Raw genomic sequence first — 27738 nt, 5'->3', positions numbered from 1 at the left:
GAAAGGAAGGAAAGGAAAGGAAAGGAAGGAGGGAGGGAGGAGGGAGGGAGGGAGGGAGGGAGGGAGGGAGGGAGGGAGGGAGGGAGGGAGGGAGGGAGGGGAGGGAGGGAGGAAGGAGGAAGGAAGGAAGGAAAGGAAGGAAGGGGAAGGAAGGAAGGAAGGAAGGAAGGAAGGAAGGAAGGAAGGAAGGAAGGAAGGAAGGAAGGAAGGAAGGAAGAAGGAAGGAAGGAAGGAAGGAAGGAAGGAAGGAAGGAAGGAAGGAAGGAAGGAGGAAGGAAGGAAGGAAGGAAGGAAGGAAGGAAGGAAGGAAGGAAGGAAGGAAGGAAGGAAGGAAAGGAAGGAAAGGAAGGAAAGGAAGGAAAGGAAGGAAAGGAAGGAAAGGAAGGAAAGGAAGGAAAGGAAGAAAGGAAGGAAAGGAAGGAAAGGAAGGAAAGGAAGGAAAGGAAGGAAAGGAAGGAAAGGAAGGAAAGGAAGGAAAGAAGGAAAGGAAGGAAAGGAAGGAAAGGAAGGAAGGAAGGAAAGGAAGGAAAGGAAGGAAAGGAAGGAAAGGAAGGAAAGGAAGGAAGGAAGGAAGGAAGGAAGGAAGGAAAGGAAGGAAAGGAAGGAAGGAAAGGAGGAAGGAAGGAAAGGAAGGAAGAAGGAAAGGAAGGAAGGAGAAGGAAGGAAAGGAAAGGAAGGAAGGAAGGAAAGGAAGAAAGGAAGGACCGGAAAGAAGGAACGGAAGGAGCGAAATGAAGGCAAAGGAAGGAAAGGAAGGAAAGGAAGGAAAGGAAGGAAAGAGGAAGGAAGGAAAGGAAGAAAGGAGGAAGGAAGGAAAGGAAGGAAGGAATGGAAAAGTGAAGGAATCGACGCGAAAGGAAGGAAGGAATTCTTCTTCCCATGCCTGCCCTCGTATTCAGACTCATGGCGGATGTGTGCCAAGCCCGTGGCAGGGTGGTTGGCGCTTGCTGCTCCTTGCAGGTCCCTTCCAACCCAAGCCATTCTATGATTATATGATTTCCCATTTCCCCTGAATACTGGGATGACCAGAACACAATCCTGGTCACAGTTGATAAACTGTGAGGCAGGGTACATCACTAGCATGCAGTGTTCCCACCTGCTTTTTGCAGGGAGTACGGCAGTGGCAGGAAGCGGGATAAGGAGCGCCTGCAGGGATGGGAGAGAAGGGAAGGGACCTGGCTGCTCCTTTGAGGCCAGATGGTAGGCCAATAAGAGTCAGCTGTAAGCTGGGACGTGGCTACATAAAAACGGTACTCAATCTTACGATGTATGCAGCATTTGATTAACTAGAATGAAGGCTGGAGCGTTTTTTAATCCTGTATTTGAAACTCCCCCTCGTAATTTTGTCAGTAACATGTGCATTTAACAAGAGGGATGGTAAGGAGGTTTTGAAGGACTCAGAACATACAAAAATATGACTACAGTCCATCTGCAGCAGAACCTACATTTCTGAACTAATGTCTCCTGCTTCCATTTACAAAGCCAAACTTCCTCCCCTAAATCTCAATGCAGTGCAATTTACTAGCAAAAAAACCCACTCTAGTTAAAAAAAAAAAAATAGCAGATGGGCAAACAAGGTAAAGGGCATTTGATTTCTGTTGCCTCTCTTCCATGCCAATATGCTTCTTTGAAGGGGCTGTAAGTGTGGGAGGGGAACATATGTGCGAGTAGATTGTGCATCTCTGAGAATGCTTGCTGCTGGTAAGTAATCTTTATTATTTCCTTCTGTGGTAGTTCAAATATACCTTTGCACTGTGAATGGTTTCATGCTGCTAAGCGTCATCATAAGCCAGTAAACGGTGAACTACTGGTAAGCTACTACTGACTAAAGGACCACTACACCAAATGCCAAGTCAGGTCTGTTAAGGCTTGAGACTGACTAGCACCTATAAAAAGAGTGGACAGTGGCTTCAGGTACCTTTTAGACAAAAGCTGGAAGTAGAGGGTTTTCTGTTTTTTTTTCCAGTGCCACCAATAAATTGCTTGCACTTTGCTGAAGTCCAAACCCTGGCTTTGGATTGTTATACCTCTAGTTTCTCAGCAAATGTAGGTAAGACCCCTGCTGCCATTTATACAAGCACAGATCAAAATTAGACAAAACTCTTGACCAGTCAAGAATGTTTCTATGTCTAAGGCTTCACGTGCAGAGAGTACTACTAACATTGAAGCATGAGGCTCCAGAAGGAGAACTGATTTTGGGTGAAATTCCAATACAGACTAAGGGAGAAAAGTTCTGGTGACTCTGGAAAGGAACACTATCATCAAGACAGATGTGCTGCAACAGTTTGGACTTCTGAATGTGGCAAGGGCAAGTTGGAAATCCACCTTCACAGACCAAGCAGTGAGTAGCAATGCTAAGTGTCTAAAAGGGAGGATTCATGAGAATATACAGCATCGTATTCAAATTACACTATGGAGCATCTCCAGCAGAAGTAAAAAAAAAAAACAAAACTAGAACTCCTTGAGAAGCTTGAAAGCATTCAAGTGTGAAAGTATAGAAATGTGGCTGACTGCTGATAAAAAAGACTGAAAATTTGCCTTTTCCTTGAAGCTAGACAGAGACCTACCTACCAGTCCTGGGAAGAGATCAGGAGGTGAAGTTCGGCAGATGTCTGTGTACCATTAGAGGGACTGCAAGTCTGAGTCCAGGATGAATTTGATGAACTCTACACGAGTAGAGTTTCAAACAAGAACAATAGCTTATTTAAAGGGATGAATTTATACCTGACAAACCATGACAGCCTGCAAGTCTAAACTGCAACAAAGCTGAAGAACACACACACACATCCCCAAATCATCCCATCAGCTATCACCACAATGGAGAAGCAGAATAAGTACACCTATGTTCCCCGTGATATAACCATTTATCAATGATGCTTTTTTTCAGCAACGCAGCAAGCTATCCAAAATAACACAGCTTAGTCTGAAATTGTACTCCTAAGAGGCAAAGAGCTTATGGGAATGGTGGATACTGTGGAGTATCCGTTAGGCCACATCAACTCCATTGAGTTCCACTGTACCGAGTGTCTGTATGGGATCTGCAACCCCTCTTCGTGGCAAATCTTGGTGTTGCTGCAGTTTGTCACCAACTTTAGTTCCCTTAAAAATTCAGAAGCAGAGAGAGATTCAGCGGTACTAGCATCGCTGGTGCCAAGTATCAAGATAACTAGGTTAGTGCCACTAGCCCTAAATTAAAATCCTATGACAGTGCTTGTGGAACTGATGTCCCTAGGATGCAGCCTGTTGTGATAAGCAGAGAATTGCTGCAATGCATAAAGAAGAAAACAAATGCTTACAGTGCTTCATAATGACCTTCAGTGGCTGAACTGGTTCAGAGGATGACCATAACAGAAGCCTCTGTGGTAACCACAAGGATCTGAGAAGACTTGACTTTATCAGATAGTCTGGAAGGGAGAAGACAGAGAGACTTTCTTGGGATGGATTTGTTAGGAGGAGGCCAGCAGTAGACCAAAGCCAAAGCAGATTCAGCTAACTGCTTTCCAGACCGTGATACGTAGATGGGTCCCAATTCAAAGAAAGCTTTCATTGCCTTCACAAGGAGAAAATGCTGGTTGCTCAAGATCACCATCCCTTCCAGGTTTTAAAGGACAACACACAGAGCACTCACAAGAAACAAGACTTTCTCTGTCATGTCAACAACAATCACAGTTGAAGAGATGCTGAGATTCTCCTACTAAAAATTCATACTGGCAACTGGGCAATTACAAGAAGATGAAATGATGAAAGACTTATCCACCTTACACACTTGATGAGCAGGAAAACAGGGTGGAGCTGGTCCCTATAGAACACATTTCTGGTCTCAACTTGCAGGCCACTTATCTACAACCTGAATATATTTATGGACTATCACTCTCTCTCTCTATATATATATACACACACACACACATATATGTATTTATATATATCTTTCAGTTGCAAATTCATACTAACTAATTGTATTCTGCTAACTTCAACACCGTCTGTTTCTTTACTGTCTTTGTTTTTAATAGAGATCTATTTCAATTTGTGCTTAATTGGATTATTACAGCTAATGGCGAAATGTGATGCATTAAATATGTATCTTTTTGTAGTCAATTAAATTCGTCTTAAATCCCACACACGTATAAAGTTATGACTGATCAGTGTACAATACCAGTCAGCAGAAAACCCAGCATGACTGAATTTAGGAAGAATTCCTCCCCACAAACATGCTACGCCTTTAACAGCTCCAGTACTGACAGGGCAGTTTTTAATCTGCGATAAAAATAAACAACCACACTTAAGGTGAACCTGTATACATTGGATTGTGATTAAAATACCTTACGTGAGCACCTTCACAGTTTAGTTTACTGTTTAGCTCAAAACATACTTTCCTTCTTTTCAGTGGCCTTCAAACATATAATTTAATTTACTTCAGATAAAAAATAAAAATCAATTTAGACACTTAAAGTGATAAGAATGACATAATTTTTCTCAGTGGAAAAGAAAAGGTCCAAAGTAGCTGTATCATCCCAGTCATTTCTGTACCAATTTTATATATGTATATATATATATATATTTCCAACAACTAGCCATACCAATTTAGATTAGGAGACAAAAATTAAGCCATAATCTTTCTGCCTCCTGAGCCCCTGAGAGGTGTGTGCTATCATCATGCAAATCTTTACAACCCAGTCCCTTTCAGAGCACAGTGGAGAAGGTTTCTTCCTTTGTGTGGGATCAAAGATTGTACTGGTGCACAGCTGAGAAGAAAATCCTGAAAATAGAGGTTAGTTAATCTTCAGCTTGAGCGAGTCTATCACAAAATAAGTAAATCCAGAGAAATATTACTTCCTTAGGACCAACATCAACAAGAGCAGACAGTAATACTTCACACACTGAGCTTTTATGTTTGGTTGACAACGCTGCTTACCTATGATACACTAAACAAAACACATCACAAGCCTATTCAGTTGAAGGTCTAGCTTCTTGGAAAGTCTCTGTAAATGTTTAGAAGGCTTCTTTTATCCCCTAGCCACATATGTTTTTCTCCTTCACCTTTTACAGAGGCATAAAGCAACATCATAGTCTTGGTACCCGTTCAAGACTGTCTATATCAAATCTTCTTTTGAAAAATTAACTCAAACATGAGTCTGGAGAGAAGAAAGCTGAGTGGGATATGGACAAGTTTTATGAAATCACAAAAGCAGCTGGTAAGGTGAATGCTGAACTCTTATTGAACAAATCAGACAGTGCTTGAACCAAAGGACACTTGTTATAACTAGTAGGAAATTGGGAGAGAAGAAGATAAAATAACGTACTTTCTTAATGTGATTGGTAGTAAACTCCTGCAATTCATTGCCAGAGAATGCTGAAGGCAAACAGCACTGAAAGAAAAAGATTCACAGTAACACGTCCTAAAAGGGATGAGGCATGACATCCCAAGGGCGGCCTAAGGGGAACAGACTGCAGAAAGTGGCCAAGCTGAGATGCGATCCTCAATCCGTATGCCCTATTGCCTATGCTGGAGGCAGAATGATGGGTCACAATGGACCCCACTGGGATCCAGCAGGGTATTTCTTTTGTTCTGTAATGTTCAGCAAGTTTTTAAATTCATTGTTTGAAAAGGTAAAATGCTTTGAGTCCAGTATCAACAATTTAACAACGCTGTTCACAGACGTGCCAGAGGTCAGAAAGACAGATCATTAACATGAGCACAGTGAGTATCTGCCCAGAACGAGACAAACCAGTTAAATGTGGTACCGATAGAGGCAAGCACAGCACGCTGGACCCACCAGACTTAGAAAAGCAAGGCTGCTGCTCCATGACACCAGGTCCAATCACCCGTGAAGCTGAAAATGTATTCCCAGTAGACACAAACACTAAGAGCACACATATACACCACATTTATACACAAACCTGACTGGACACACAGATTTGAGCCCCTGAGTTGTTTCCCTGCATCTTCCCATGTGTCCCCATTCAAGTACCACACCTTTAGTCCAAAAGGTAACCCGCACAGCTACTCCCTACGGCTCATGGTGATGGGTTTCACATCTGGACTGTGAAAGGGTTCACAGGGGCTGTGGCTCTGCTGCGACGGCCCTGGGAGGGTACTGAACACTGAGTCTACTCTCTCCAAGTCCTTCACCAGGGTTCTTACCTTCCCTCATGCCCCTTTGCTCCTCTGGGCTTGTGGAGATGAGTCTTCTATGGCTTTGCCCAGGGGAGCCTGGCCAGGGATTATTTGGTCTTCCCATTCTGCTTCTCTTCACTCCTTTGTGGGTGCACAGATGAGCTTTATCACATAAAAACTAACAGGTACTCCTGCAGTCAGCCAGCCTTGAAATACAATGACTTTTCACCAGCCTTCTAAGCCCTAACACACAGATTTAACCTGTCACAGGTCAACTGCTTCTTAAAATAGCCTGTGAGGATCAATCTCCTTTCAGCATCTGTTAGAAATCATCACATATTGCTTGTCATAAACCAAATATGGTTATTAACGATTAGGTAAATCATATTAAGAAGTGAACTGTTAGTATAGGGCTTCAGTCAATAAACTGCGCAGCTTCCAGTGCTATAGCTCCAGCAGCCTTATCAAGGTCAATACAGCTACTCAAGTGGTTAAAACAAAGCTTTTATGTCTCAGCAAAATTGGGGTGTTACAGATCACAGCACCTGATCTGCAATACACGCACCCTGGGCTTCATCCAACGCCCACAGCCCAATGGGAGTCTTTTCACTGATGCAGGAAAGCTTTTGCATCAGCCTGTAGAGTCACAATGTGCTTTTTCTATTTCGTTTTGATTTTGCTTATTACCTCTTTGTTGGTCTTCTTTTCCATTAAGTTGTTTTTGTGCTTCTTCAATTTTATCTGCAAGAAAGAGAAGTAATTATTAAAACATATTAGAAAAGAAGCAAGTTTTGAGAAAGTCATTTGCCGAAGTCTGTCTCTAACTAGCTGTTTATATTTAGGAATAACACCATTCACACATAAATATGCAGTACGTTATGAGTAATACCGCTATATAAAATTTCATCATGTTTTACCAGGAAGGCTATTGACATGTTAAATTACACGGAACAGCAGTGAGAAAAGCAATGGCATCAGATCTGCAGTCAACAGCTAATCCCTCTGTAGTTTCATACCATCTGTAAGAATTTATGCAGTCAGGGGACTCTTCGGAATAGGTATTACCATGCATTACAGTGTATTTTAATATGTGCACGGAGTATTTTAATACGATTTTGAAAAATGCTGTTAGAACAAGACAATGCAGCATTAAGCATGGTGATATAAACAGCAAATGGGATTTGATACACGAAGTGGCCACATGGGAGTGGTGGAGGGGATGAGCAGCAGCCCAGTACTCGTTCCTCTGTGAAACCACCCATCGTTCATGCACACACAGCAGGAGCAAAAAGCAGCCTCCAGCCTTTACGCTCACTGTTCTTAGCAAAATGCCTGCTGCCCCCAAACTCATCAGCGTAGGAGAAGGAATTGTGTTCCTGCTGTTGTCGCACAGCAGATCTTGCCGGGAGGAGCAGCTTCATCCTGTGTGTGCGCCTGTGCTTATGTGTGCAAAGGAAGAAGCAATGAAAGGAGCAGCTGGAATGAGCTAAAATTTAAGAACTGTTTCTTTCTGGTAGCACACAGTTCTCTGAGAGGCATAAGGAAAAAGAGGTCACATTGACAAGGACGAGGAGCAGCAGCACTGTGGTGTGACAGACCAGGCCCTGAGCTTGGAACGCAGCTTTCACACACACATCACTGATATCTCCCCAAATGCCTGTGAAGTATTTTTTTTATTGGGTTGCAGTTTTTATGAAATTAAATGGAAGGAACAGAAGAGAACCGCAATCACTCTCAACTTCTCTGACAGTACTGCTCCAGCTCAGGAAACACTGGGCTTCCTGGCTGCCACAATGAGGAGGATAAGGATGGCTCCACACAGGCCTCACCTCTCTCTTCACCAGTGGGAAGGCTGTTACTTGATCTGTCCATTTACTCACCATTCTTATGTAATGCAAGATTACAGTCCTTTCACCGACATACTTGAAATAAGTGGTTTTAAATGACATCTCCAATGTTTATGAGCTGAACCACTAAAGGAAGTTGGAACCACTCGCTTTCAGTTAAAGCCCCAAATTGTTTTCCCATTATATTACAAGCAGAAATAAAAAAAAATGCAACTAAACCAAACTCTCCTCAGAGGTTTTAAGACTGAGTTCTCTTCAGCACTCCCCAGTTCTATGTTTCTGCCTTTGAAATCGAACTCCAGGTTCTCACTTGAAGCTGGGTAACTTCTCTCCTGCACACAGAGAACGAAACAAATACGAATGGCTACAGGGCAGAGTCCTGCAGCTAAGAGCTGAGCTGCTGATGAGAAAGAATACCACCACGATTTTAGAAGTCAAACTCCTTCCTTCCAGGGCTAGCAAAACGTATGTGCACAATGAAAGCAATGCTTCTTTTATACGTAGCTCCTTCTAAACCCACATACTGGCCACTGAACACAAACACCTCAAAAAGAAAACAGCCTTCTACTAGCTCATTATCAACGTGGTTATACAGATACACTTTAACCAATGAAGATTTGACATTTAAGAGCTTCCTGGATTGAACTACAGCTGAAATACTGTATGAATCTCTATGCAAGCTGCTCCAAAGGTAATGCTTCCTATTTATTTCCACGGGAACTACAACAGATACAAAGAGCACAATAACATTCAAACAGTGTTACTGCAAAACAGCAAATTCTCAGCTACAAAACAATAGTTTTCAGGGTAGTCACCAGCATGAACAAGAGCTGCATATCACGTTCTGGTAACCGAACCAGTGGAATTCAATCCTACGCCTTTGCTCCATACACACTTCTTCCGCATCAGTCACCATTCTGTCAGACTGCCCCTCTGCTGCCATCTGTCACACAGCAAAAAATATAATGGGTTATTGGTGGGAAGGTTCAACCTCTACTGCCATACCAATATCTGCCTCTAACGTTGTGGGGCAACATAGTAACATAGGAGGCATTACTTCTGGAGCAGCCCTTGTTTTTTTGTTTTGTTTTTTAACCGAGAAAGGGCTCGGACAATTTCTAACAAAAAAAAGGAGAAACAAACAAAGCATCTTTTATATACATATGTCACTAACGCTTTACCAACAAACTAACAAACAAACACGCAGACTTGTTATCAAACTAATTTCCCCTCTATTTAGAAATATATCTAATGCATTAGGGAGCGCCTGGCTCTTGAGAAGATGTAAAAGATTTGTCACAAAAATTTATACGCAGCTACAAAGACAAATGCAATTTCATTACTGAAAGTATTATCAGCATACCTCACATAAATGGCACCATAAATCCATGTGTTTAAATTCATAATCATTCTGTTTTATTCAGACAAAATTATTTACGTATTTTGGAAGTGTGCTACATTAGATTGCCAGAAAGATAAAGTACTTTGATCTACCAAATTGAATTCTCTCTTATTTCAAAAAAGATGAAAAAAAGAGAAAGAGTTTGTACCAGAAACTGCTGACTGCTCCTCTGTCAGATTAACTCCAAACAAAAAAACCACAGATAACCGAAACAATAACTAGGTAACCACATGCTTGGTATATAGCCAAAAAGTCTCCTATACTTCTTGCATTTCCTCAAACGTTTTCCTCAATGAGTGACATCTACCGTGTAGGTTGTTTTCCTATCTGTAGAAGCGTTTTTGTGTGGCACAAATATTACCTGCAAATGGCACTACAACCTTGTCATGACCCTAATTAGATGGCTGCCCCTTCTTGGGACATGGGGTGTGTTTCACAACCCAGCACTAGACACAGGTTGACAACCCACTGTATTTTACAGCTCAAGATACCATACAGGTGTCTGTCTCCTCCATGTGTGAGGATTTAAGCTGGAAGAAGAACCAACTTACCTTGAAACGCCACGGAACTGGAGCATGCAAGTGTGTGAGCCACTCAATGAAGTTAAATGAACTTCATTCGCTTTTTGCTAGGACAACAGAAAATAATATAACTAACAGAAATTCCTGGTATGCTGCAGTCGCGGATCCTTCTTTATTGCCCATACAATGACAGAATGTCCCTGGAGGCAATTGAGACAAGGCTGGATGGGGCCCTGGGCAGCATCACCTGGTGGGGGGGTAGCCCTGCCCATGGCAGTGGGCTGGAACTGGGTGATCTCTAAGGTCCCTTCCAATCCAAACCATTCTGTGATCCTATTAACAGCGTCTTGGTGGACTGTGGAGTCTTGTAAGACACATTCTAGCACCTCTAGTAGATGTTCTGCTGGAGTGGCACACATCCAGAGCAAACGATGAGCATGTGACACACAGACTCTTATTTAAGGGAGAGGACACTTCTCATCAAGTGCTCACTAGACAGGAATGATAATGAAATCATCGTGTATTAATGATGTGAAGAGACCAAAGATGCCACATCACATAACAATCATGAAGTGAGCTTGTGATTATCAGAGGCAGGTGCATACCACAAAACAGTAAAGTGTAGGTAATCCAGCGTAATCGCAATATATATAAAATACAGTGGCACAACATGAGTACAAAGAGGAGGAGGAAAAAAAAGCCAGCGAGCGCCTGTGAGATGTAGCAATTCCCTATTAAGCCTGGCTGTAGCTGCAGACGCCCACGAGCTGCAGCACTGCACCAACACCTCCCACCTACTCCAGCTGTCTGTCTGTCCTGGCTGCATTCAGCCCATCCTTCTGCAGCAAGACAGTTCAAGTACTCTACAGCAACAGTGCTATATTGCACTGCTAATATATTGCTAAACTATGAACGCAACTTGCTCAGGACCATCGCAGTGCCACTGCCATCATGCTTCATCCAAACGAGAAGACGTGCGCTTCTATGACAGCATCTGCAGCTAAGGACTAGCTTTTCTTTCTCTAGTTTTAAAGACTGTCATGCTACCGTCCAACACAGCTCCACCAGCTAATGTCTGCTGCACAGAAAAAACAAGTGAATTCCTTGGGGTTTTAAATATATAATGTAAACGTGCTTTCTAGGAACGTCCAAAAGGAGACTTAGACATGAGAAAAGATGGTTGCTGTTTTCTATGTCTCCTTAAGAGGATACCAACAGAATGCATTTGAGATGGTAGGGCTGCGATGGATGAAAAAGAAAAGCAAAAATAAATGAAAACTTCCACCAGTTTTATGTTCTCTATTTCCAACATTCACCAAGGACTCAACCACACGGATTTAAATGCATCGCAAACAGAATACAGCTTAAAAAGACCCGGAGATTTTTTGAAGGCATCAACACCTACAAACAGAAATGCGATTACACGTATTAGAATTTTCATTTCACACATGAAAAACTTTAAAGGCTTTGTGGTCAGCAAAGGAAAATAAAGGTTTAATGAAGAAAGGTTTAGGAATTTCAGCAAGTAAAGCAAAACTATTGAAAAGCGTGAGGTTTGCAGAATATGAAACCAGTAACTTCTGTCAACAATTTAAGATGAAGCAAGTGCAATCTTTCATTTGTGGGTCTGATTATGGCTTTGTTGTTTTTAAACAAATGCACAAAGGAAACAACCCCACTTTTAAGCCACCAGGCCATTTTACAAGGGAGTAGGAGGTGGTAAATATTCACTGATATTCATATATAACCTACTTCTCTATGGATAACTGGAGAATTAGCACTTAATATGAGGCAAATCTGTACCAGAACTTAAAAATAAGAAATTAAAAAAAAAATCTTTTTTTGCCCCAAAGGTTGGGTTTTTACATTCAAATATTTAACCGAAACAGCTGTGGATGAAAATGTCAGCAATTTTTTTCCCCTTCAGTTAAAGGCAAGAAGAATTCTCAGACCTTACGCCTGAGTCATCCTAAAAATACCTCCAGCAAAACAACTTCAGATGACAAGTGTTTCGTGCGGCTTTCTAAAGAAAACCCACTCTCTTACCTTTCTTCATCAGATGACATTTGAAACATAATTCTAAAAGACGCTTTGCATGTTTTCAGTGGACATAATGGAAGATATAAATTCAGTTTTTCTCTGTTGGATCACTGGGAGAGAACTGCTAAGGCCAAATATTCCTCGGTTAAAGTGCATTAATGTAATCACGCTACGTGCATTGGGAAGTATTGCTGAAATCAGAACGTTAAGTGGGATTTTTGTGGTTTTTAGCAGGGGCAGACACAGCTTGAGAACTCAAACAGTAAGTGACATGAGGTTGAGATGCTGTGCAGCAATCTCCATCTTCTGATTATCGAAACCCATCAGACTAAAACCACTGTGTCAGTGCTCTGTATTTGACTATATGAGAGTTGCCTGTGTAAGCATTAAGAATGCTACCAGGTTAGAAAAAAAATTAATAATTACATTAAAATAAAATACCCAGCTCTGCATGAACCTTGCACGCTGGCACTGCGAACAGCTTAGACATTGCATGGAGTGACCACAACCCATCTCCACACTCATGGGGAGCAACTCTCCACCTCTCCCAAAGAAAAACCTTGTGCTTCAGGAGTTTGTGTCCCAATGCTCACCCAGGGATGCAGGAGTCGATGGCTGGACTGAGCTTGGATTGCTGCCCTGGGAGGTGATTTCACCCCACTCCAGCAGGCCACAGCAGGATGCAGGGGATACTCATGAGCTCTTCCCTCAGCACTGCAGGCATCATTCAGTCCAAATGTTAAGTAGATGAATCCGAACTGAGATACGATGGTAGGATGAAGGATGGAGAAAAAGGATGGAGAAAATAGAAGCCCTCTAGTCTTCCTTCAACTCAGAGGTGCCTGCCAACACCAAAGAAGCCTGCCCTTCAAGGAGGGTGAGAAGGAGAGGTGGCAGCAGCAGTGCTGGTGCAGGATGAGCTCATCCCTGAGCAAGCAAAGGTGGGAGACCTGGCAGAACCCTATACCAGCTGTGCCAAAGACTTCTTTGATGGCCCTAAATTCCCACCGTCGCCTTTCTGCTGCAAAATTAAATCCTGCAAAGTTGGCAAACAGCAGCAAAAAGACATTTTGCAAAACCTATATGACATTCAAATTTAAATCTGCTTCTAATTAAAAACCATTCTTCTGTCCCCAAATGTTTCACTTCCCTCATTTAATGAGGAATGTTCAAGATTAAAAAGGAAAAGATCAGATGAAGCAAAAGCAGTCCCTAAGTCTTCTCTTTAATTTTACAGTGTGGGAATCTGACATTTTCTGGCACTTGCTTTGGTTTCTCCTTTCTACCTTGGGGGTTTGGAGAGTCAAAGCCCAGGGCTCAGTAGGTTACCAAACACTGGTATAAACCTGACAGCTGCTAGCAAGGCTGATCCCAGCCCACCGTAAACGCAACGTGAAACAGATTAAATCCCACTTTGTTGGACGGCAATAGGTTTGAAGGTTCCTCACGCAGCTGTAAGATAGGGGAAATCAAAAAACCTCCCTAAAAATTAGGAAATGTGAATTCAACACTCTTTCTAACTAGCACAAAGATGCAGGAGGAGTTATTTTTCTCTTTTCTTTCTTTTAAAACACATGTTAAATGAGATTTAAAACATGTTCGTAACCTTGACTAACGACCTATCTGATCAGCTTTTCAGGAACGCTTTATGCATTTCCATTCTAATGTCAACTTTGAATGCTCATCATGCTCCCTGCCATATATAATTATTTGTGTCTAAAAATGAAAAACCGATGACAGATACTTTACGTAACTCCCTTAAAAATAGAATATAAAAATCCCCCTTATTATTTTTCATGGTAACAACAACAAAAAAAAAAGCCTGCTCGCGTATTTGAAAACACAATCTGTACTCTAGAGATTAGATTAGTATCAGTAATGTATGGTTATACTGCATATACAATAAAACAGTCAATGCAGAGGTTTGTACATAAATTATGTATATGCCAGCTCTATCCTTGCCATCACACACGTATTACTTAAGCACAGCAGTGACTCCTGATTAGATTGACATGGTGTATGTGCATAAATTACACATACACTTTGCATACGAACCCAAGCTCACTATCTATCATCAACTTCTGACTGTGGAACCATCAGCTGTTTTGGATATGACTGCTGTTTGTTTTTGTTTTTTTATCATGTAGCATTTAGACTTATGAGAAGCTGAGCACAGGAGAGTTGCAGGGAAGGATTTTTGGATGACTCCTTCCAGGGCCAGGGGCAGAATACAGCACACAGTGAGGCACCTGTGGGCTGAGAAACCATCTAGTACAAGAACTGACATGCAGCTGAGGCTCTTCCTCAGACTGAGCTCTTGCTTGGCATCTTTCCACAGCCATATCTTCATCCCTATGCTTCTGAAGGCCAGTCCCTGCTCCTGTGTTTACTCCCGAGAGAGACATAAGCCTGACACAAGAGATAATTCATTTACACATTGTTTCAAACAAAGCAGGAACACAGGTACTGATTGCATTTACATTTGCCTAGCTTCTAATCAGCCATCTAGTAAAGTAATTACAACACTGCTATGCTGATGTTTAGAGCATTGTCAGCCAGGTTCTACCTATCCAAGGACAGGGTGATCGCTATCACTGCATTTTGTTTAATAATTATTTAAGAGCCACTTAAAACATTCGCTACTGCAGGCTTAATTTTGGCATTCTGTTTTTTCTATACTTAGCCCAGTATCGAGTTAAAAGTTGCCCTGAGCTCACTGCCTTCTCTAGGCTGCTGCCACAAGCACCTGCACGCCTCCTGCGCTGCCCCAGGGTCCCCCTCCTTCCTCGACGCTGGTCTATTTGCTGTCTTTTGATCTTATGCCCCAAAACTGGGGAAAAAAAATGTGTTTTTCATTCATTTCTTTAAGAACTGACACTGAAATTAAATAAGTGCCAGTTAAACTCCTGCAATCATTTCTTTAAAAAATAACAAAAAAACAAACAAAAAAACACAACAAAACCCATACTTTTCTGCTTATCAAAAACACAGATAAAAAAATAACAATACACGGAGTCCAAAGGATTCCTTTAATTCTTACACTGTCTCCAATACAGATTCTATGCTAAAGAGCCAAAGCAGCCGCTCGCCAGCCAAACATGGAACAACTTCCATTAATCTTTCTGGTACCCCCAAAATCACTTGTACTTGACACTTCAAGGCTATTGCAGGAAGGCTCACCAAACCCAGCCAAGTACCAGAACTGGTTCTGCAAGCAGAGCAGCATCAAGAGTCTGTGTTTCATCACCTGAGACAACAGGTTGGAGACTTTCTTCAAGTTCTCTGATGAGTCAAACTGCTCTTTAATTTCTCCTTCTATTTCTGGAGTTCCTCAAGCACAAGGAGTTTACAAGGCAGAAACCACGCAGGCAGATAAACTCAGCATTCAGGAACCTAAAGCACCAGCAATACTGTTGAAAACATCTTAATTTTCTTAAGATTAGCATACTTAAACAGTGATCTCTTCACTGAGATCTTAAAATCTTGACTGATACAACCGTTGAAATGATTAAATCTTCAGTAGGATGTTAGATACTAAAGTTGTTACAGTGATCAGATATTAAGTGAATAAGTAGTATTGCTAGCTATGAAAATAACCAAAGCACAGTTTTGATGAGACTCAAAAAATAAACAGAAGTGCAAAAAAGCCCCCTACAATTAAAGCCCAAAGTCCAACCCAATATCTTGCTTCCAGCAGCCACCAAGAGCTGGAGTCAAGGGAAAAACCAAGCTGAGCAAGTGGTAAGTCACAGAATCACTAGGGCTGGAAAAGACCCCCAAGATCATTTAGCCCAACCATCCACCCAGCAATGATATTTCCCTACTAAACCATGCCCCTTACGACAGCATCTAAACATTTCTTGAACACCTGCAGGGACTGAGACTCCACCACCTTCCTGAGCAGCCTGTTCCAGTGCCTGACCACTCTTTCGGTGAAGAAATACTTCCCAACATCATCCAACCTGAACCTCCCTTGGTGCAACTTGAGGCTGTTCCTTCTCATCCTATCGCTGTTACCCAAGGATAAAGGCAAACCCCCACCTCACCACAACCTCCCTTCAGGTAGTTGTAGAGAGCGATACAGCCTCTCCTGAGTCTCTCCTGAGACTGAGCAATCCCAGCTCCCTCAGCTGCTCCTCGTAAGACTTGTGTTCCAGATCCCTCACAGCTTCACTGCCATTCTCTTGTGGATGACAGTCCCGGACTGCAGAAAGTCAGCTGTGGTGCAAGCCCCAGAAGCTGTACTCACATGCAGCAGGTCCCACAGATCATTCTTACATTAATTCTCCTCACTTGTTCTGAGGCAAGGAGCTCCGCAGCTAAGCTCCTGCCATGAAGAACTGCCTTTCTGGGCTGGCCTCATCCTGCCACCTCCCACTCCAGAACATCTTTACCTCCAGGGCCTTCGCACAGCTCTGCCATGTCCTGAACCTCCTACCCTCCTCCTGCCCATCATCTCTTCTCCAGACTGCAGAGCTGCATCTACTTCATCATCCCTCACGCAAAGGCTGTTCAATAGCCTTTTGCGTGACCGACAGCTTTTGCAGTACTATTTTATGCTCTTTGTAGGTGGAAGTGAGGAAGGAAAAGAGAATTAGGAGAAAGATGTCAGAATCAATCCCACCATTCAAGATGAAGGCACATCACAGATGCGTACTGTGACAGATACGTTTTTCCTCTATTTTTCCTCTACGGTTGCCATAAACATTGCTAATGTTTTATTTGCTTTTTGACAGCTACTGAGTATACAGCTGACATCTCCACACAAATATATGACCTAGAGATCCCATGCCTGATTGTTAACTAGCAACTCAATCTAAGTGAAAAGTTGGAATATTTTTTTTTTCCATGTGGACATCGCTTTGCATTTATCTGCACTGAATTTCATTTGTCATTTCATAACACGGTTGCACAGCAACCTAATTGCATTTTGAAATCCTTTGCATTTCATTTTGCATCTTCATCTTTACTACCACGGCCGAGTCCATCAAACCAGAAACACTGTCACCTCGCTACTGGTGCTCTGCCCCAAATCACTCGGAAGAACAGGAATTGACAGATGCACATTTTTATTAACTGCAAAGTGACAGGCAGCGTTTGCCTGCTAAGGAACAGGTATTAACTGCAAAATGTGTAAATATCAGCCGTGTGATAAATTTTGTTTTTGGGGGTGTGAGCTTAGGGAGAGCTCGGTCAATACTTCACCTTCTTTGAAAATCGTGCTGTGTCAAGAGAAGTGCAGCCAGTAGGTTGAGGGAGCTGACCGTGCCCCTCCACTCTGCACTGGTGAGACCTCACCTGGAGTACTGCATCCAAATGTGGAGTCCTCAGTATAGAAAGCCCACAAAAATGATCCTGGGGATGGAACATCACCCCTGGGAGGACAAGCTGAGAGAGCTGGGGCTGTTCAGCCTGGAAAAGAGAAGGGTCTGGGGAAATCTGAGAGCAGCCTTTCAGTATCTAGAGGGGGGCTGTAAGAAAGGAAGGGGAAGGACTCCTGAGCAGGATATGCTACGCCAATTGGACATAAAAACTTTTTACCATAAGGGTAGTGAGGCACTGGAACAGGCTGCCCAGAGGGGTGGTGGATGCCCCATCCTAGGAGACATTCAAGGTCAGGATGGACAGGACTCTGAGCAACCTGATGTGCTGTGGATGTCCCCATACACTGCAGGGGAGTTGGACTAAATGACCTTTTAGATCCTCTTCAACTCCAAAGATTACAGAATCACAGAATGACCTGGGTTGGAAGGGACCTCAAGGATCATGGAGCTCCAACCCCCCTGCCTGGTAGAGCCACCAAACTTCCATGTTTATTAGATCAGGTTGCCCAGGGCCCCGTCCAACCTGGCCTTGAACACCTCCAAGGACGGGGCATCCACAACGTCCTTGGGCAGCCTGTTCCAGGACCTCACCACTCTCCTAGTAGAAAGAACTTCCCCCTAACATCCAACCTAAATCTTCCCTCTCTCAACTTAAAACCATTTCCCCTTATCTTACTATTATTGGCCCTTTCAAAGAGTATACACCCCCCCTGATTATAGGTTCCCTTCAGGTACTGAAAGGCTGCAGTGAGGTCACCCCGCAGCCTTCTTTCTCCAGGCTGAACAAGCCCAGCTCCCTCAGCCTGTCCTCATAGGGCAGGTGCTCCAGTCCCTTGATCATCCTCGAGACCCTCCTCTGGACCCTCTCCAACAGCTCCGTGTCTTTCTTGTACTGAGGGCTCCATACCTGGACACAGTATTCCAGATGGGGCCTCACAAGAGCAGAGAGAGCACCTCCCTATCCCTGCTGGCCACTCTCTCCTGATGGAGCCCAGGATACCAGATTCTATGGCTCTTTCCATTGTCCCTTGTCCCCTCATCCCCAGCCACACACAGAACACTCTCATCAGCTCTTACTAGCACCACAGCATCTGCATTAATTGGCCTTATAACTGGGCCAACCCTAACACAGTCTAGTGTCCTTTTGAATGTTCAGTTGTTTCTGCTCCACCTTTATTTTTTCCTGCCTGACCTCTACACTGATTGGAACTCAACATGTCAATACTTGCTTCTCCAAAAAGTAGCTCATTTTTAAATCCTATGCTGTTCAGTAAATCCACTTTGAACACTACTACAGAATCACTTTTATCACATTAATCTTCAAATTCAATCCCTCTTTAGTAAACTAAATACCAAATGCAAATTTAAAGCTTTCCATTATTCAAACTAATGCATCTCATTTTTTGATTGCTTCTTTTTCCGAGGATTTAACAGGTTGCCTGCTGGAGCGTGCGAATAAACTCTATCATATGACACTCAGAATGGCATCGGTGGGTCTTACTGCTGAAAACAAAACAACCCCAACCACCAAAAACTCACAATCGGTGTCTTACACTGATCTTTTCCTATGGACTTTTCAAGTTTGTCTTTCTAAAGTGATCTGGTTTTATTTTTTTCCACTTCCCTTGCCTTTAATATGCTGAATTAAGTGTGATGGGATGCCGCTTTCTAGAAAAACAGTGAACAGATACTGGAGTGACAGAAAGCAAAATACTTTGTAAAACTGTTGAGGCTACAAGGTGATGTAGGACCAGGAGCACCTGAAACACAACACTTAAGCAGAGGCACAACAGCTTGATGCGATGTTCATGTCAGCTGGGTGCTCCAGCCATGGAAGTGGGATCAGTCATTTGAAGGGACTTGCAAACAACCCTGACATACACATTTGCTTCTCCGGGTAAACAGTTACATCGCAGATGGGAATTCTGAGCATGAAAAAGTGACAGCCTCTTCAGGAATACCGTGTGAGCAGCCTGGGTTTAGGAACACAGACAACAAAGAGCTAGGGGCAATATGGAAGTCTGGGCATGAGAATTCCTGCAGACCTGCAAGGAGGATGTGAGGAGCAGCAGCACAGCCTACAGTGTCCTCCAGTGCTGTCTGGCAATGCATTTCTAGGGGCAAAACGGCTCCCAGGGGAAAAGTACAACACAGGTAGGGGAAAGATGAGGGAATTAATCGGAGAAAATTAAAATCAGCAGGAAAGTCGTGGGCAGATTGGCTTAAATTGTGCAACTCTACCAGATACTTCCCAAGCTGCTACTCTGAGAAGAAAGGGGCAATTTAGCAGACAGGCACAGAGGAAATCAGACATATCAGGGAGGAGTTCGGCGCGGCCTGATTCAAAGCAGAAAGGAATTAAGAAAGGATTAGTCCGTACATTCACCAATATGCACCCAGCAAACCAGGATGATCTGAAACTACAAGCAGTGCTGCAGCTTTTTGTTTCACTACCTTCAAAAGAGCTTTTAGGAATGAGTTCTAAAGTTACAAAGCCATCAGTTACCAATGAAAGCAGAAACTGTACGCTGGTCTTGCAGAGTGCCCGCACCAGATGGCAACAGGTCCTTCACCACAACATGGAGGTGCCTTTGTCTGTGGGGCTTTAGAAGGCATTGTTGGTATTGCATATTTATATATATGTATATAAAAGAAAATCCTCTATAGCCTCATTTCTAATCAGGACCAAATCTGAAGAAAACCAAAAACTGTTTGCCCTCCTTCCCTCCCCAAGGAGAAAAAGGAAGTAGGCTGAGGAATCTTCTCAGCATTCCTTCATTGATGATCTCAAAGATATCCCTGAACAACAAACAAGCACTCGGGCAAAAAAACATTCTGGAACACTGACACTGCAAATTTAGTTCATTAATCTATTTATTTCTTTAATACAAAAACCAACAAAAAACTAGGTTTTACTTAGTAAAGGAAGGGAAAATGTAGTCATATACGTTATAGTTATTTGAGTACATCTTTAATGTGCTATTTCAAACAGAGGTCTCTTGAAAAACACAGATAAAACTCTACAGAACTACTTGCATCGTTTACCTCCTTCACCATTCTATACATCATCCCATGCAAAGCACACTTCCTGCTCGCATGGAACAACAAACTACTATGATTTCCTTACAAAACAAGAAAAACGTGAACGGAAACAAAAGCTTACTCCTTTCCCAGGTACTCTGCTGGAATTTTCTTTATCTACTTGCGAGTTTGGAAAGGTAATTAACTAGCTGCTTCTCAGACGCCCACAGACTGATGGCACTCAGCAATCCGAACACCACCCCATGTGTTTTTTTCCCCTTTCTTATTTAGAATTCACGCTCCGTTTTGCGTTGTCTGGTTGAAGATGAGGGGGCGGTGAGTGGCAGGAAGCCATAGCAAGCTGCCACACACCCAACTCCAAGTCGCATCGGGAAGCGAACAACAAAGCCTGCAGGGAGATCGTTCGATGAGCCCTGTGCCAAAGTGTGTGGCCAGGGATGCATGTCCTTGAGAGCTTTGTCCTCCAGCAAGAAGATTTTACCCACGTAAACCCTGCGCCACAACGAAGTAGAAAGACTCGCACCCAACTTTATTAACTCATTTATGGTAAGAATTAGTATTTTTGGTTTTGGAACGATGACTTCTAAAAAAACATGGTGAGTGGGAAAAGGAATTAGAACACACTACTTGACTAAATGAAAATTCAGAGCTAGTATAATGGCCTGGAACTACTTTATGGGTTTGTTTTTAATATGCCCGTTCAGCCATTTCCTTGGTAGCACTAAAATTAATCACTTAAGAAACAGGCTCAAATGCAAAATACTATTAGGCTTTTAAACGGCCTTCTTCCCATATCTATCCTAATGTGTTAATTTCAGGCTTAAATACAAGACTTATTACCTATTTACAGCACTACATTTCTCATTTTTTTAAGATTTCTTTTAAACAGCTTGGATAAAATGAATGTCTGCTCAAACATTTCACATTTCCAGCCAGAGGAAGGGCAGCGGAGACAAAAATTCTGCTTTGTAAATAGGAAGAAAAATAACATCGGAACTGAAAATAACATGAAGAACTGAAGGGTGAGAGAGGAAGGCCAACCAGACAACGCTGTGCTTTTTAATTTCTCCAAGGAGAATCACACTTGCCAATAAGCAACTGGCTCATCAAGGCTCCCTGACCTGGAGCTGCTCGTTAGTAAGAGTGACTCAGGCAACCCCTTCCCTCACCCAGCGGCAGCGCTGGGCCTGATGCACCCCAGGGCATGGCTGTCCCCTTGGATTGCCAGGGCATGCCGTTTCAACCAAACCTAGACTTCACTTTCCACTGACACATGCAGCTGGTCGATGGCAGATCTCACAGTAGATGCCATACCCTACAGTATGGCTGTTATTCTCTCTTGGATTTTTTGAACTCATCAATAATAATCACCTGCCAAGGACCAAGTCCTGCTTCCCTAATAATTAGTTGTCTCCAAATAATCTTCTCCGTAACACCTGTATCTTCTCCAAATCTGCTCCTGTAAATCCACCACACACTGCAGTAGGCCAGAGCCTTCTGCTGTTTCCAACGTGTTACACACAGGAGGGACCTTGGTTCCTTTTTATGTTTTCTTAAAACAGCAGGGCAAACACTTTGCTCTGCATTGGAATGGGTGAGGGAAAAGGAGAAAGAACAAAAGCAGGAAAAGAGGCTGAAGTACAAAACTGATAAGTGTAGTCTACACAGCAGAAATTACAATTTTTGCCTCCTCCTAAGAAAATCATAGATCAGCTTATAGTTTTAGGTCCCTGCTTAGGAAAAGATACAGAAAATAACCACGTGATTTCCCTTGGAAATAACCATTAGATACTATTTTACTGGTAAGCAGAAGTTAACCTGAAGATACACTCTCACAATGGATGCCCTGAAGATTTCACACCTTTGGCACTTTTTCTGTCCAGCTTCTCATTTTCTGTAGTTACATACATACATAATCACAAGCCAAACTTAACTGCTTATTATATGATTCAAGATAACCAGTTTCATAGGTAGGCAGGTATTCTGCTTCTGGCCTCGTGCTACAGAATGAATTTTAATTATCTAACACCTTTCCTCCAAAAATAACCAAACCAAAAAATAACAGTACCTCCAACTCAGGTCAGTTTATAGTTCAACTGTTCAAATATCTTAGTTTTCACCTGGGTTGTCCCACTTAGTAATCGCTTCCAGCTATGCTAAACTCTGACTGTTTAAACTTTTCTACTCAAGAACTTCCCGAAATTAAGTTTTATTCAAATTAAATACTTAGCAGGTATTCATTATCAACTCAAGATAACAGAATCTGACCTTAATTACTAATTACCAGCTGGATAAAATTTACACCTTCACACTCTCCTAAGCAGATGATTTTGAAGACTTTGGCGACTGCAATTTCATTAGCTTACATGTTATGGTAAATGATTCTATACCGTTGCTCCAAACGTAGCACAAAAGCAGAGGTAAACCCAACTACACTCATTAGAAAACCTCCAAAAAGCAAGACTGAAATAGGGAAAAATAGATACAATTTTCAAATTATTAACAGAATACAGTTCTCAGTATGCAAACAGTTTAAGCATCTAACTTAATCCACCATTTAAATACAGTCTATTACATGACACCACAGGAGTCACCTCCTTATAAGACAGCATGAGCAATGCAAACCAACCAGCACATTAGAAGCCCAAAATGTGAATTACAGAAAAATGCTTTTATCCAGAAGGCTGCCTTAAAATTATGCTAAGGGATATTAAAAAAAATAAATAAATAAAAAGAAGAAAAAAAAATAAAAGATGAAAGCACTGAAATAGAGAAGGAAATGAAGATATCAAATCCCTTATCTGTTTCAACTACTCACATAATTAATTTATAACCTGTTGGTGTACGGCACTGAAAAATTGACCTGCAGTTCTTGCCAACTCTCTGAAAACAGTCATTTAATGCAAGAGGTTCACTTGTCTTGTTGTTTTTGCTTGTTTTTATTAATTTTGGGGGTATATTAGGAAAAAATACAGGCAATAACAATAATCCAACTACTGCAGTGCTGTAAGAAAGGACCTTGTTCTATGCTGATTGCCTCATCTTGAAAGGAAAGTACCAGAAAGAGGAAAAGTTCAAAGGGCAATAAAATTACTGAGGAGACCGCTGAAGAGTCTGTATGAGAAAAGTCCAAAAGATCACAGCAGTTTAATTTACAGAGAGGTGGAAAATATTTGACTTAAGACAAGTATCTAAAATAATAAATGTCTTAGGGAAGGTCAAGCTGAGCACTACTGGAAAAAAAGACCAAATCGAAAACTCATAAATCTTATTTGTAATATCAAGATGTAAGCCTTAGCAGCTGAACTTCCCACAGGCTTTGTTTAACCAATTTATCTCAACTCTCATTTCCTCCCTGCTATCAGGCAGATATTTATAATATATGTGTTTTAGACGTAGCTTTCCCACCACAAATGAATTCATTGATCGATTCTGTCTGCTGACATTGAAAAGAAATCCTTTTAAACACAACAAGGTATAGGCTCTTGGGCTTTTGTCACACAATACTGAAGGTATGTACGGGAGAATCTCAATGCTCCTATTAATAACAACAGACATTGGTAAAGGCAAAACAGACAGTGTTCCTGACAGAGATCAAATGTGATTTTCAGAACACCAACCAGCTACTAATTGCATGGCATGGAAAGCTGAAAAACAGCCACAGCAAAACAGAAAACAAAACACTCGTGGGTCTACAGCTGTTTCTTTACTGTAAAGCTGCCCACTGAAACACTTGCCATTCTCCCTCCGAAACACTTTGCTTAACTCATTGTTAGGATAGGGATAAATCAGTCCGGTTTGGCTTTGAAGAAACAAGGAAAGAGTTAAAAAAGATTCTGGCTGCCTTAGACACTGAAATCCTTTGTTTTGCTTCAGATGAAATAACATTACATGCGTGCAATACAGTTTAGACTTGCCACCATTCCAACAACAACTAAAGCTATTCTGAGAAACTACCACCCAAAAAGAGGTCACTGCAGATTTACTGTAAGTTTGCTGTAGCAAAGTTAGGAGTCCGTGCCGAGCCAGCTCCTGCATTCTGCAGGGAGCCCCGTGGGCAGCAGATGGCTTAGAGGGAAAGCAAACCCATATTCTGCCACCTAGCCCTGCTCATGTAAGCAGAGCTCAAGGGACCTCACCAGGCAAACCAACAGTAACATGTTCTGGCACAACGGCGCTTCCGAACACCAATATACAGTAAATGATGCAACATATGTTTGCTTGTTCCCTGACTTAGGAGTCTCAGCTATGTGAACATTCTGGAGACTGTCCTGACTCAAACTAAAACTAAAAGCAAAACAAAGCTCAGCAGCTTGCAAATGAAACTGCCATTTCTCCCTCTGTATACGTGTAGGAATGCACACATTTTTCATGACGCTGAATTAATGGTAAGAAAATAGTTCCTGTGGACCAGAAAGCTGCAAGTTTGTTTGTTTTAATCAAAAGCTGAATCTCTCACTTTGTTTGCACAAATAAAGACACTGAAGCTGCTGGCTTCTTACTGAGTAAGACCAACTAGCAAATGTAAATCAATTAAAGCAGTCAGAAATCTACAAGTTCTGAACTTTCTTTAAAATTTTTTACAGGTCTTTACAGATTGAAAGTCATTGCCTTCATCTGTGGAAACAATACAGATATAACATAGTTTTTATTGAGGCCATTTAAAAGCAGAGGAAGAGTACTCAATTTCCAAATAGCATTGCAAGGGTGATTTGGAGGAACTGGAATGGATGAGTGCAATGGGGAATTGGCCTTATTGTTTCAAATTCCCTCCATCCAGTGGGTTCTAGATGGTCTGTTGTTGGGTTTTCTTTGGGTTGGTTGGGTTTTTTTTGCTTCCAAATCTTGCTCTGTATTTATAGCCATAAAGTGACTTGATCTGTGAGAGGCACTACAATCAGACAGATCTGAGATAAAAATAAGACTCATTATCTACAAGGTTGTTCTCAAAAGTCAGCTAACCCACTGGCATCATAGGAAAATAATTCATCAGTGTATTTCTGACAAGCACAGTGTTTTTCTCTGAAAGGTCATTTTTCTAAATTAAGCAAAGTATTAAATATCTTTGCTGTTCCGCTCCACATCCCAAACTTAACTCGTGAAGTGTTTCCACAGTCAAAGCAAATTACATTCGAAATAAATATAAGAAACACATGAAACAGTTCCATATTCATTTAAATCTGCCATATGTACCACGAGCAACATAAGCAAACAGTTAGGCTCTGTTCATATGTTTCACAAACCATGATAACTGAAAATATTCATACTTGTTAATGTAGCATAGCCTGGAAAACATATATATATATATATAAATATATCTTTTTTGCCCCAAACTCTTTCTTCTTTCAAAGCTTCTCTAAACTGCACAGGTAAGAGTGTAGAACTGCTTGTCCTCTACTTAGAATTTGTGTGGGTCTTCCTTTCTGCCCTGGGAACTGACACATCGTGCTGTCCCAGGCACTGCCCCTAAACCCATCCTCATCTTTCCCTTCTCCTCCCCAGGCATCACTGGGAAGGCAGCCAGAGCTGCTGCCCAGAATTCCATTTCCAACTACCACCCTGCCTCCGGAAAGACCTTACCTAGGTCCTGGCAGCAGGAGACTGGTGCTGAGCTGTGGAAAATGCCCGCCTCTCCCCTTCTGTGATGGGGAAGGAGACAGACTCGCAACTCCAGCAAGAAGGAGCAGCTCCCCAGGCTAAAACCCGGGACTCCTCCAAAACCAAGCAGAGATGCCAAAGACAACAGCTCTCTCTGACGAAACGCAACACGAGCGCTGGAACTTCCCCATTTTCCAACCTACCAGAGTTCTCTGGCAATGAGTGCGTTTTCTGCTGCATCTTCCTGCCAGGCGAGGGTTACAGGAGTGTCTTCACTTATGTAACTTCATTTCTTGAGTACACAATTACCCAACACACCCAAAGCACTCCAAGGCACTTTTTTTTCCTTTTTTTTTAATGTTTTAAATTTAAAATATATATATTTATATATATGGTTTGCTTCCAGTTGGAACTTCTTTTCAAACATAGGTCTGTAAGCAACATTACAGGAGGGTTCTAATGTGCTGTAACCAAGACCCCCCCAGAAATGTGTAAATTAGCTTATTGGCAGTGCTCCTCTCTGTGTGTATAGGAGTGCAGGCCAAGCTCCAGGCTTGCAAGAGACCTTGACATTCACAGCAATCTCCTCCATTTTCACCCCTGCACCTTCTTCCTCCTACAGCAGGTCATCAAGTTTCGATGGAACATTCATCTGTAAGCCATAAAAGACAGTGAGCCATGCCAGCAAGCCTCACCACCCAAAACAAATGCCCTGGCTGCCATTTCACAGAGAAGAAAACCGCACCAGCTTTCTGACCTATCCCATTTTAAATGAAAGCCCTTAACTCATTTTACACAAGAAAGTGGCGAAGGGCAGGATACCAACAATTACAGGAGTATTTGACCATGAAAAGCCAATGGGACACTGTGTTGGGGAGTAGTAAGACAGAAGATTGCACCCTGCATTTAAATAGTCATCAACGAAGCCAAACCAGTGAGGCACCTATACACAGGCCACAAGAGTCTTCCTACAAGGATGTATAGTTCCCCACAGCTTCCTTAAAGTACATTTTCCCTTCTGAACTGGTTTTCAGCCGAAGGCCATGCAAAAACTATGGAAATCTTCAATTTGGGTAGATGTTCAAGAAAAGACACAGCACACTCAGTGAAGATACACATCACATCCAACATCAACAGATCTCTGCATGGTAACATCTAACAGATCTTTGACCATTTTTAAGTAGAAATGGGAGGTGGTGACCTGAGTATTTAAAAGTATGAAGGAACCCAAATCACCCCAATGCTGATGCATGATTATAATGGAACAGGTCTGGAGACTACAAATGGGAATTACTATTAGTAGCACAGCTTGCTAACTAAGCATCAAGACCTTGCTTATTGAGCACGGCACCAGACACTACAAAAGGGGGAGGGAAAAACAAGTCAGCCCTTCTTCTCCCAAGAAGGTTAAATTAAATATAGCCTTAAAAATAATAACTGTATTTCATAAGCATTCCAGAATCCTGAAAACCATCCTTAAGGTCTTAAGTACCATGACAAAATCATCGTGGCTGAAGTACTATTCATTCTTCCATCCAGAACACTATTTTTAGTCATCTTACGCAAAGGCAAATCTTATAAACATCCTATATTTGAAAGTATTTAAGGTTTCCTGACTTCATCTCTAAGCTGTCACAGCCAACAGGTCTGACACAGTACAGCACTGCATGGGGAGAAAGTAAGACACAGTACATCCCTGTCTCTTGTAGTACTCCTCGCCTATTCCACATTCTGCAGCAGAAGGAATTCTATAAGAACAACTTCACTTCCACAACGACTCAAGAGCAGCCACCAGACTGTATAAGAGCATACAGACTGGTAGAGGAGAAAATGAAACTAGGAGGTTTCC

The 27738-nt window shown here is 42.1% G+C and overlaps 1 protein-coding gene across 4 annotated transcripts in view; it reads right to left on the bottom strand.

Annotated features, from left to right (window-relative positions):
* The window catches only part of HIVEP1 (HIVEP zinc finger 1), a 116125-nt gene that overhangs the window by 46687 nt on the left and 41700 nt on the right, over positions 1–27738 (bottom strand). For all 4 annotated transcript variants that reach the window (XM_072328683.1, XM_072328686.1, XM_072328682.1 and 1 more), the window contains one exon: positions 6803–6856. In XM_072328683.1, coding sequence (XP_072184784.1) covers positions 6803–6856 — 54 coding nt within the window. The remainder of the gene's footprint in view (positions 1–6802; positions 6857–27738) is intronic.

The sequence above is a fragment of the Excalfactoria chinensis genome, chromosome 2 (genome assembly GCF_039878825.1).
Source record: "Excalfactoria chinensis isolate bCotChi1 chromosome 2, bCotChi1.hap2, whole genome shotgun sequence".
NCBI lineage: Eukaryota > Metazoa > Chordata > Aves > Galliformes > Phasianidae > Excalfactoria > Excalfactoria chinensis.
The sequence above is the reverse complement of the archived record's forward strand: the minus strand, read 5'-3'. Positions and strand labels throughout refer to the sequence as shown.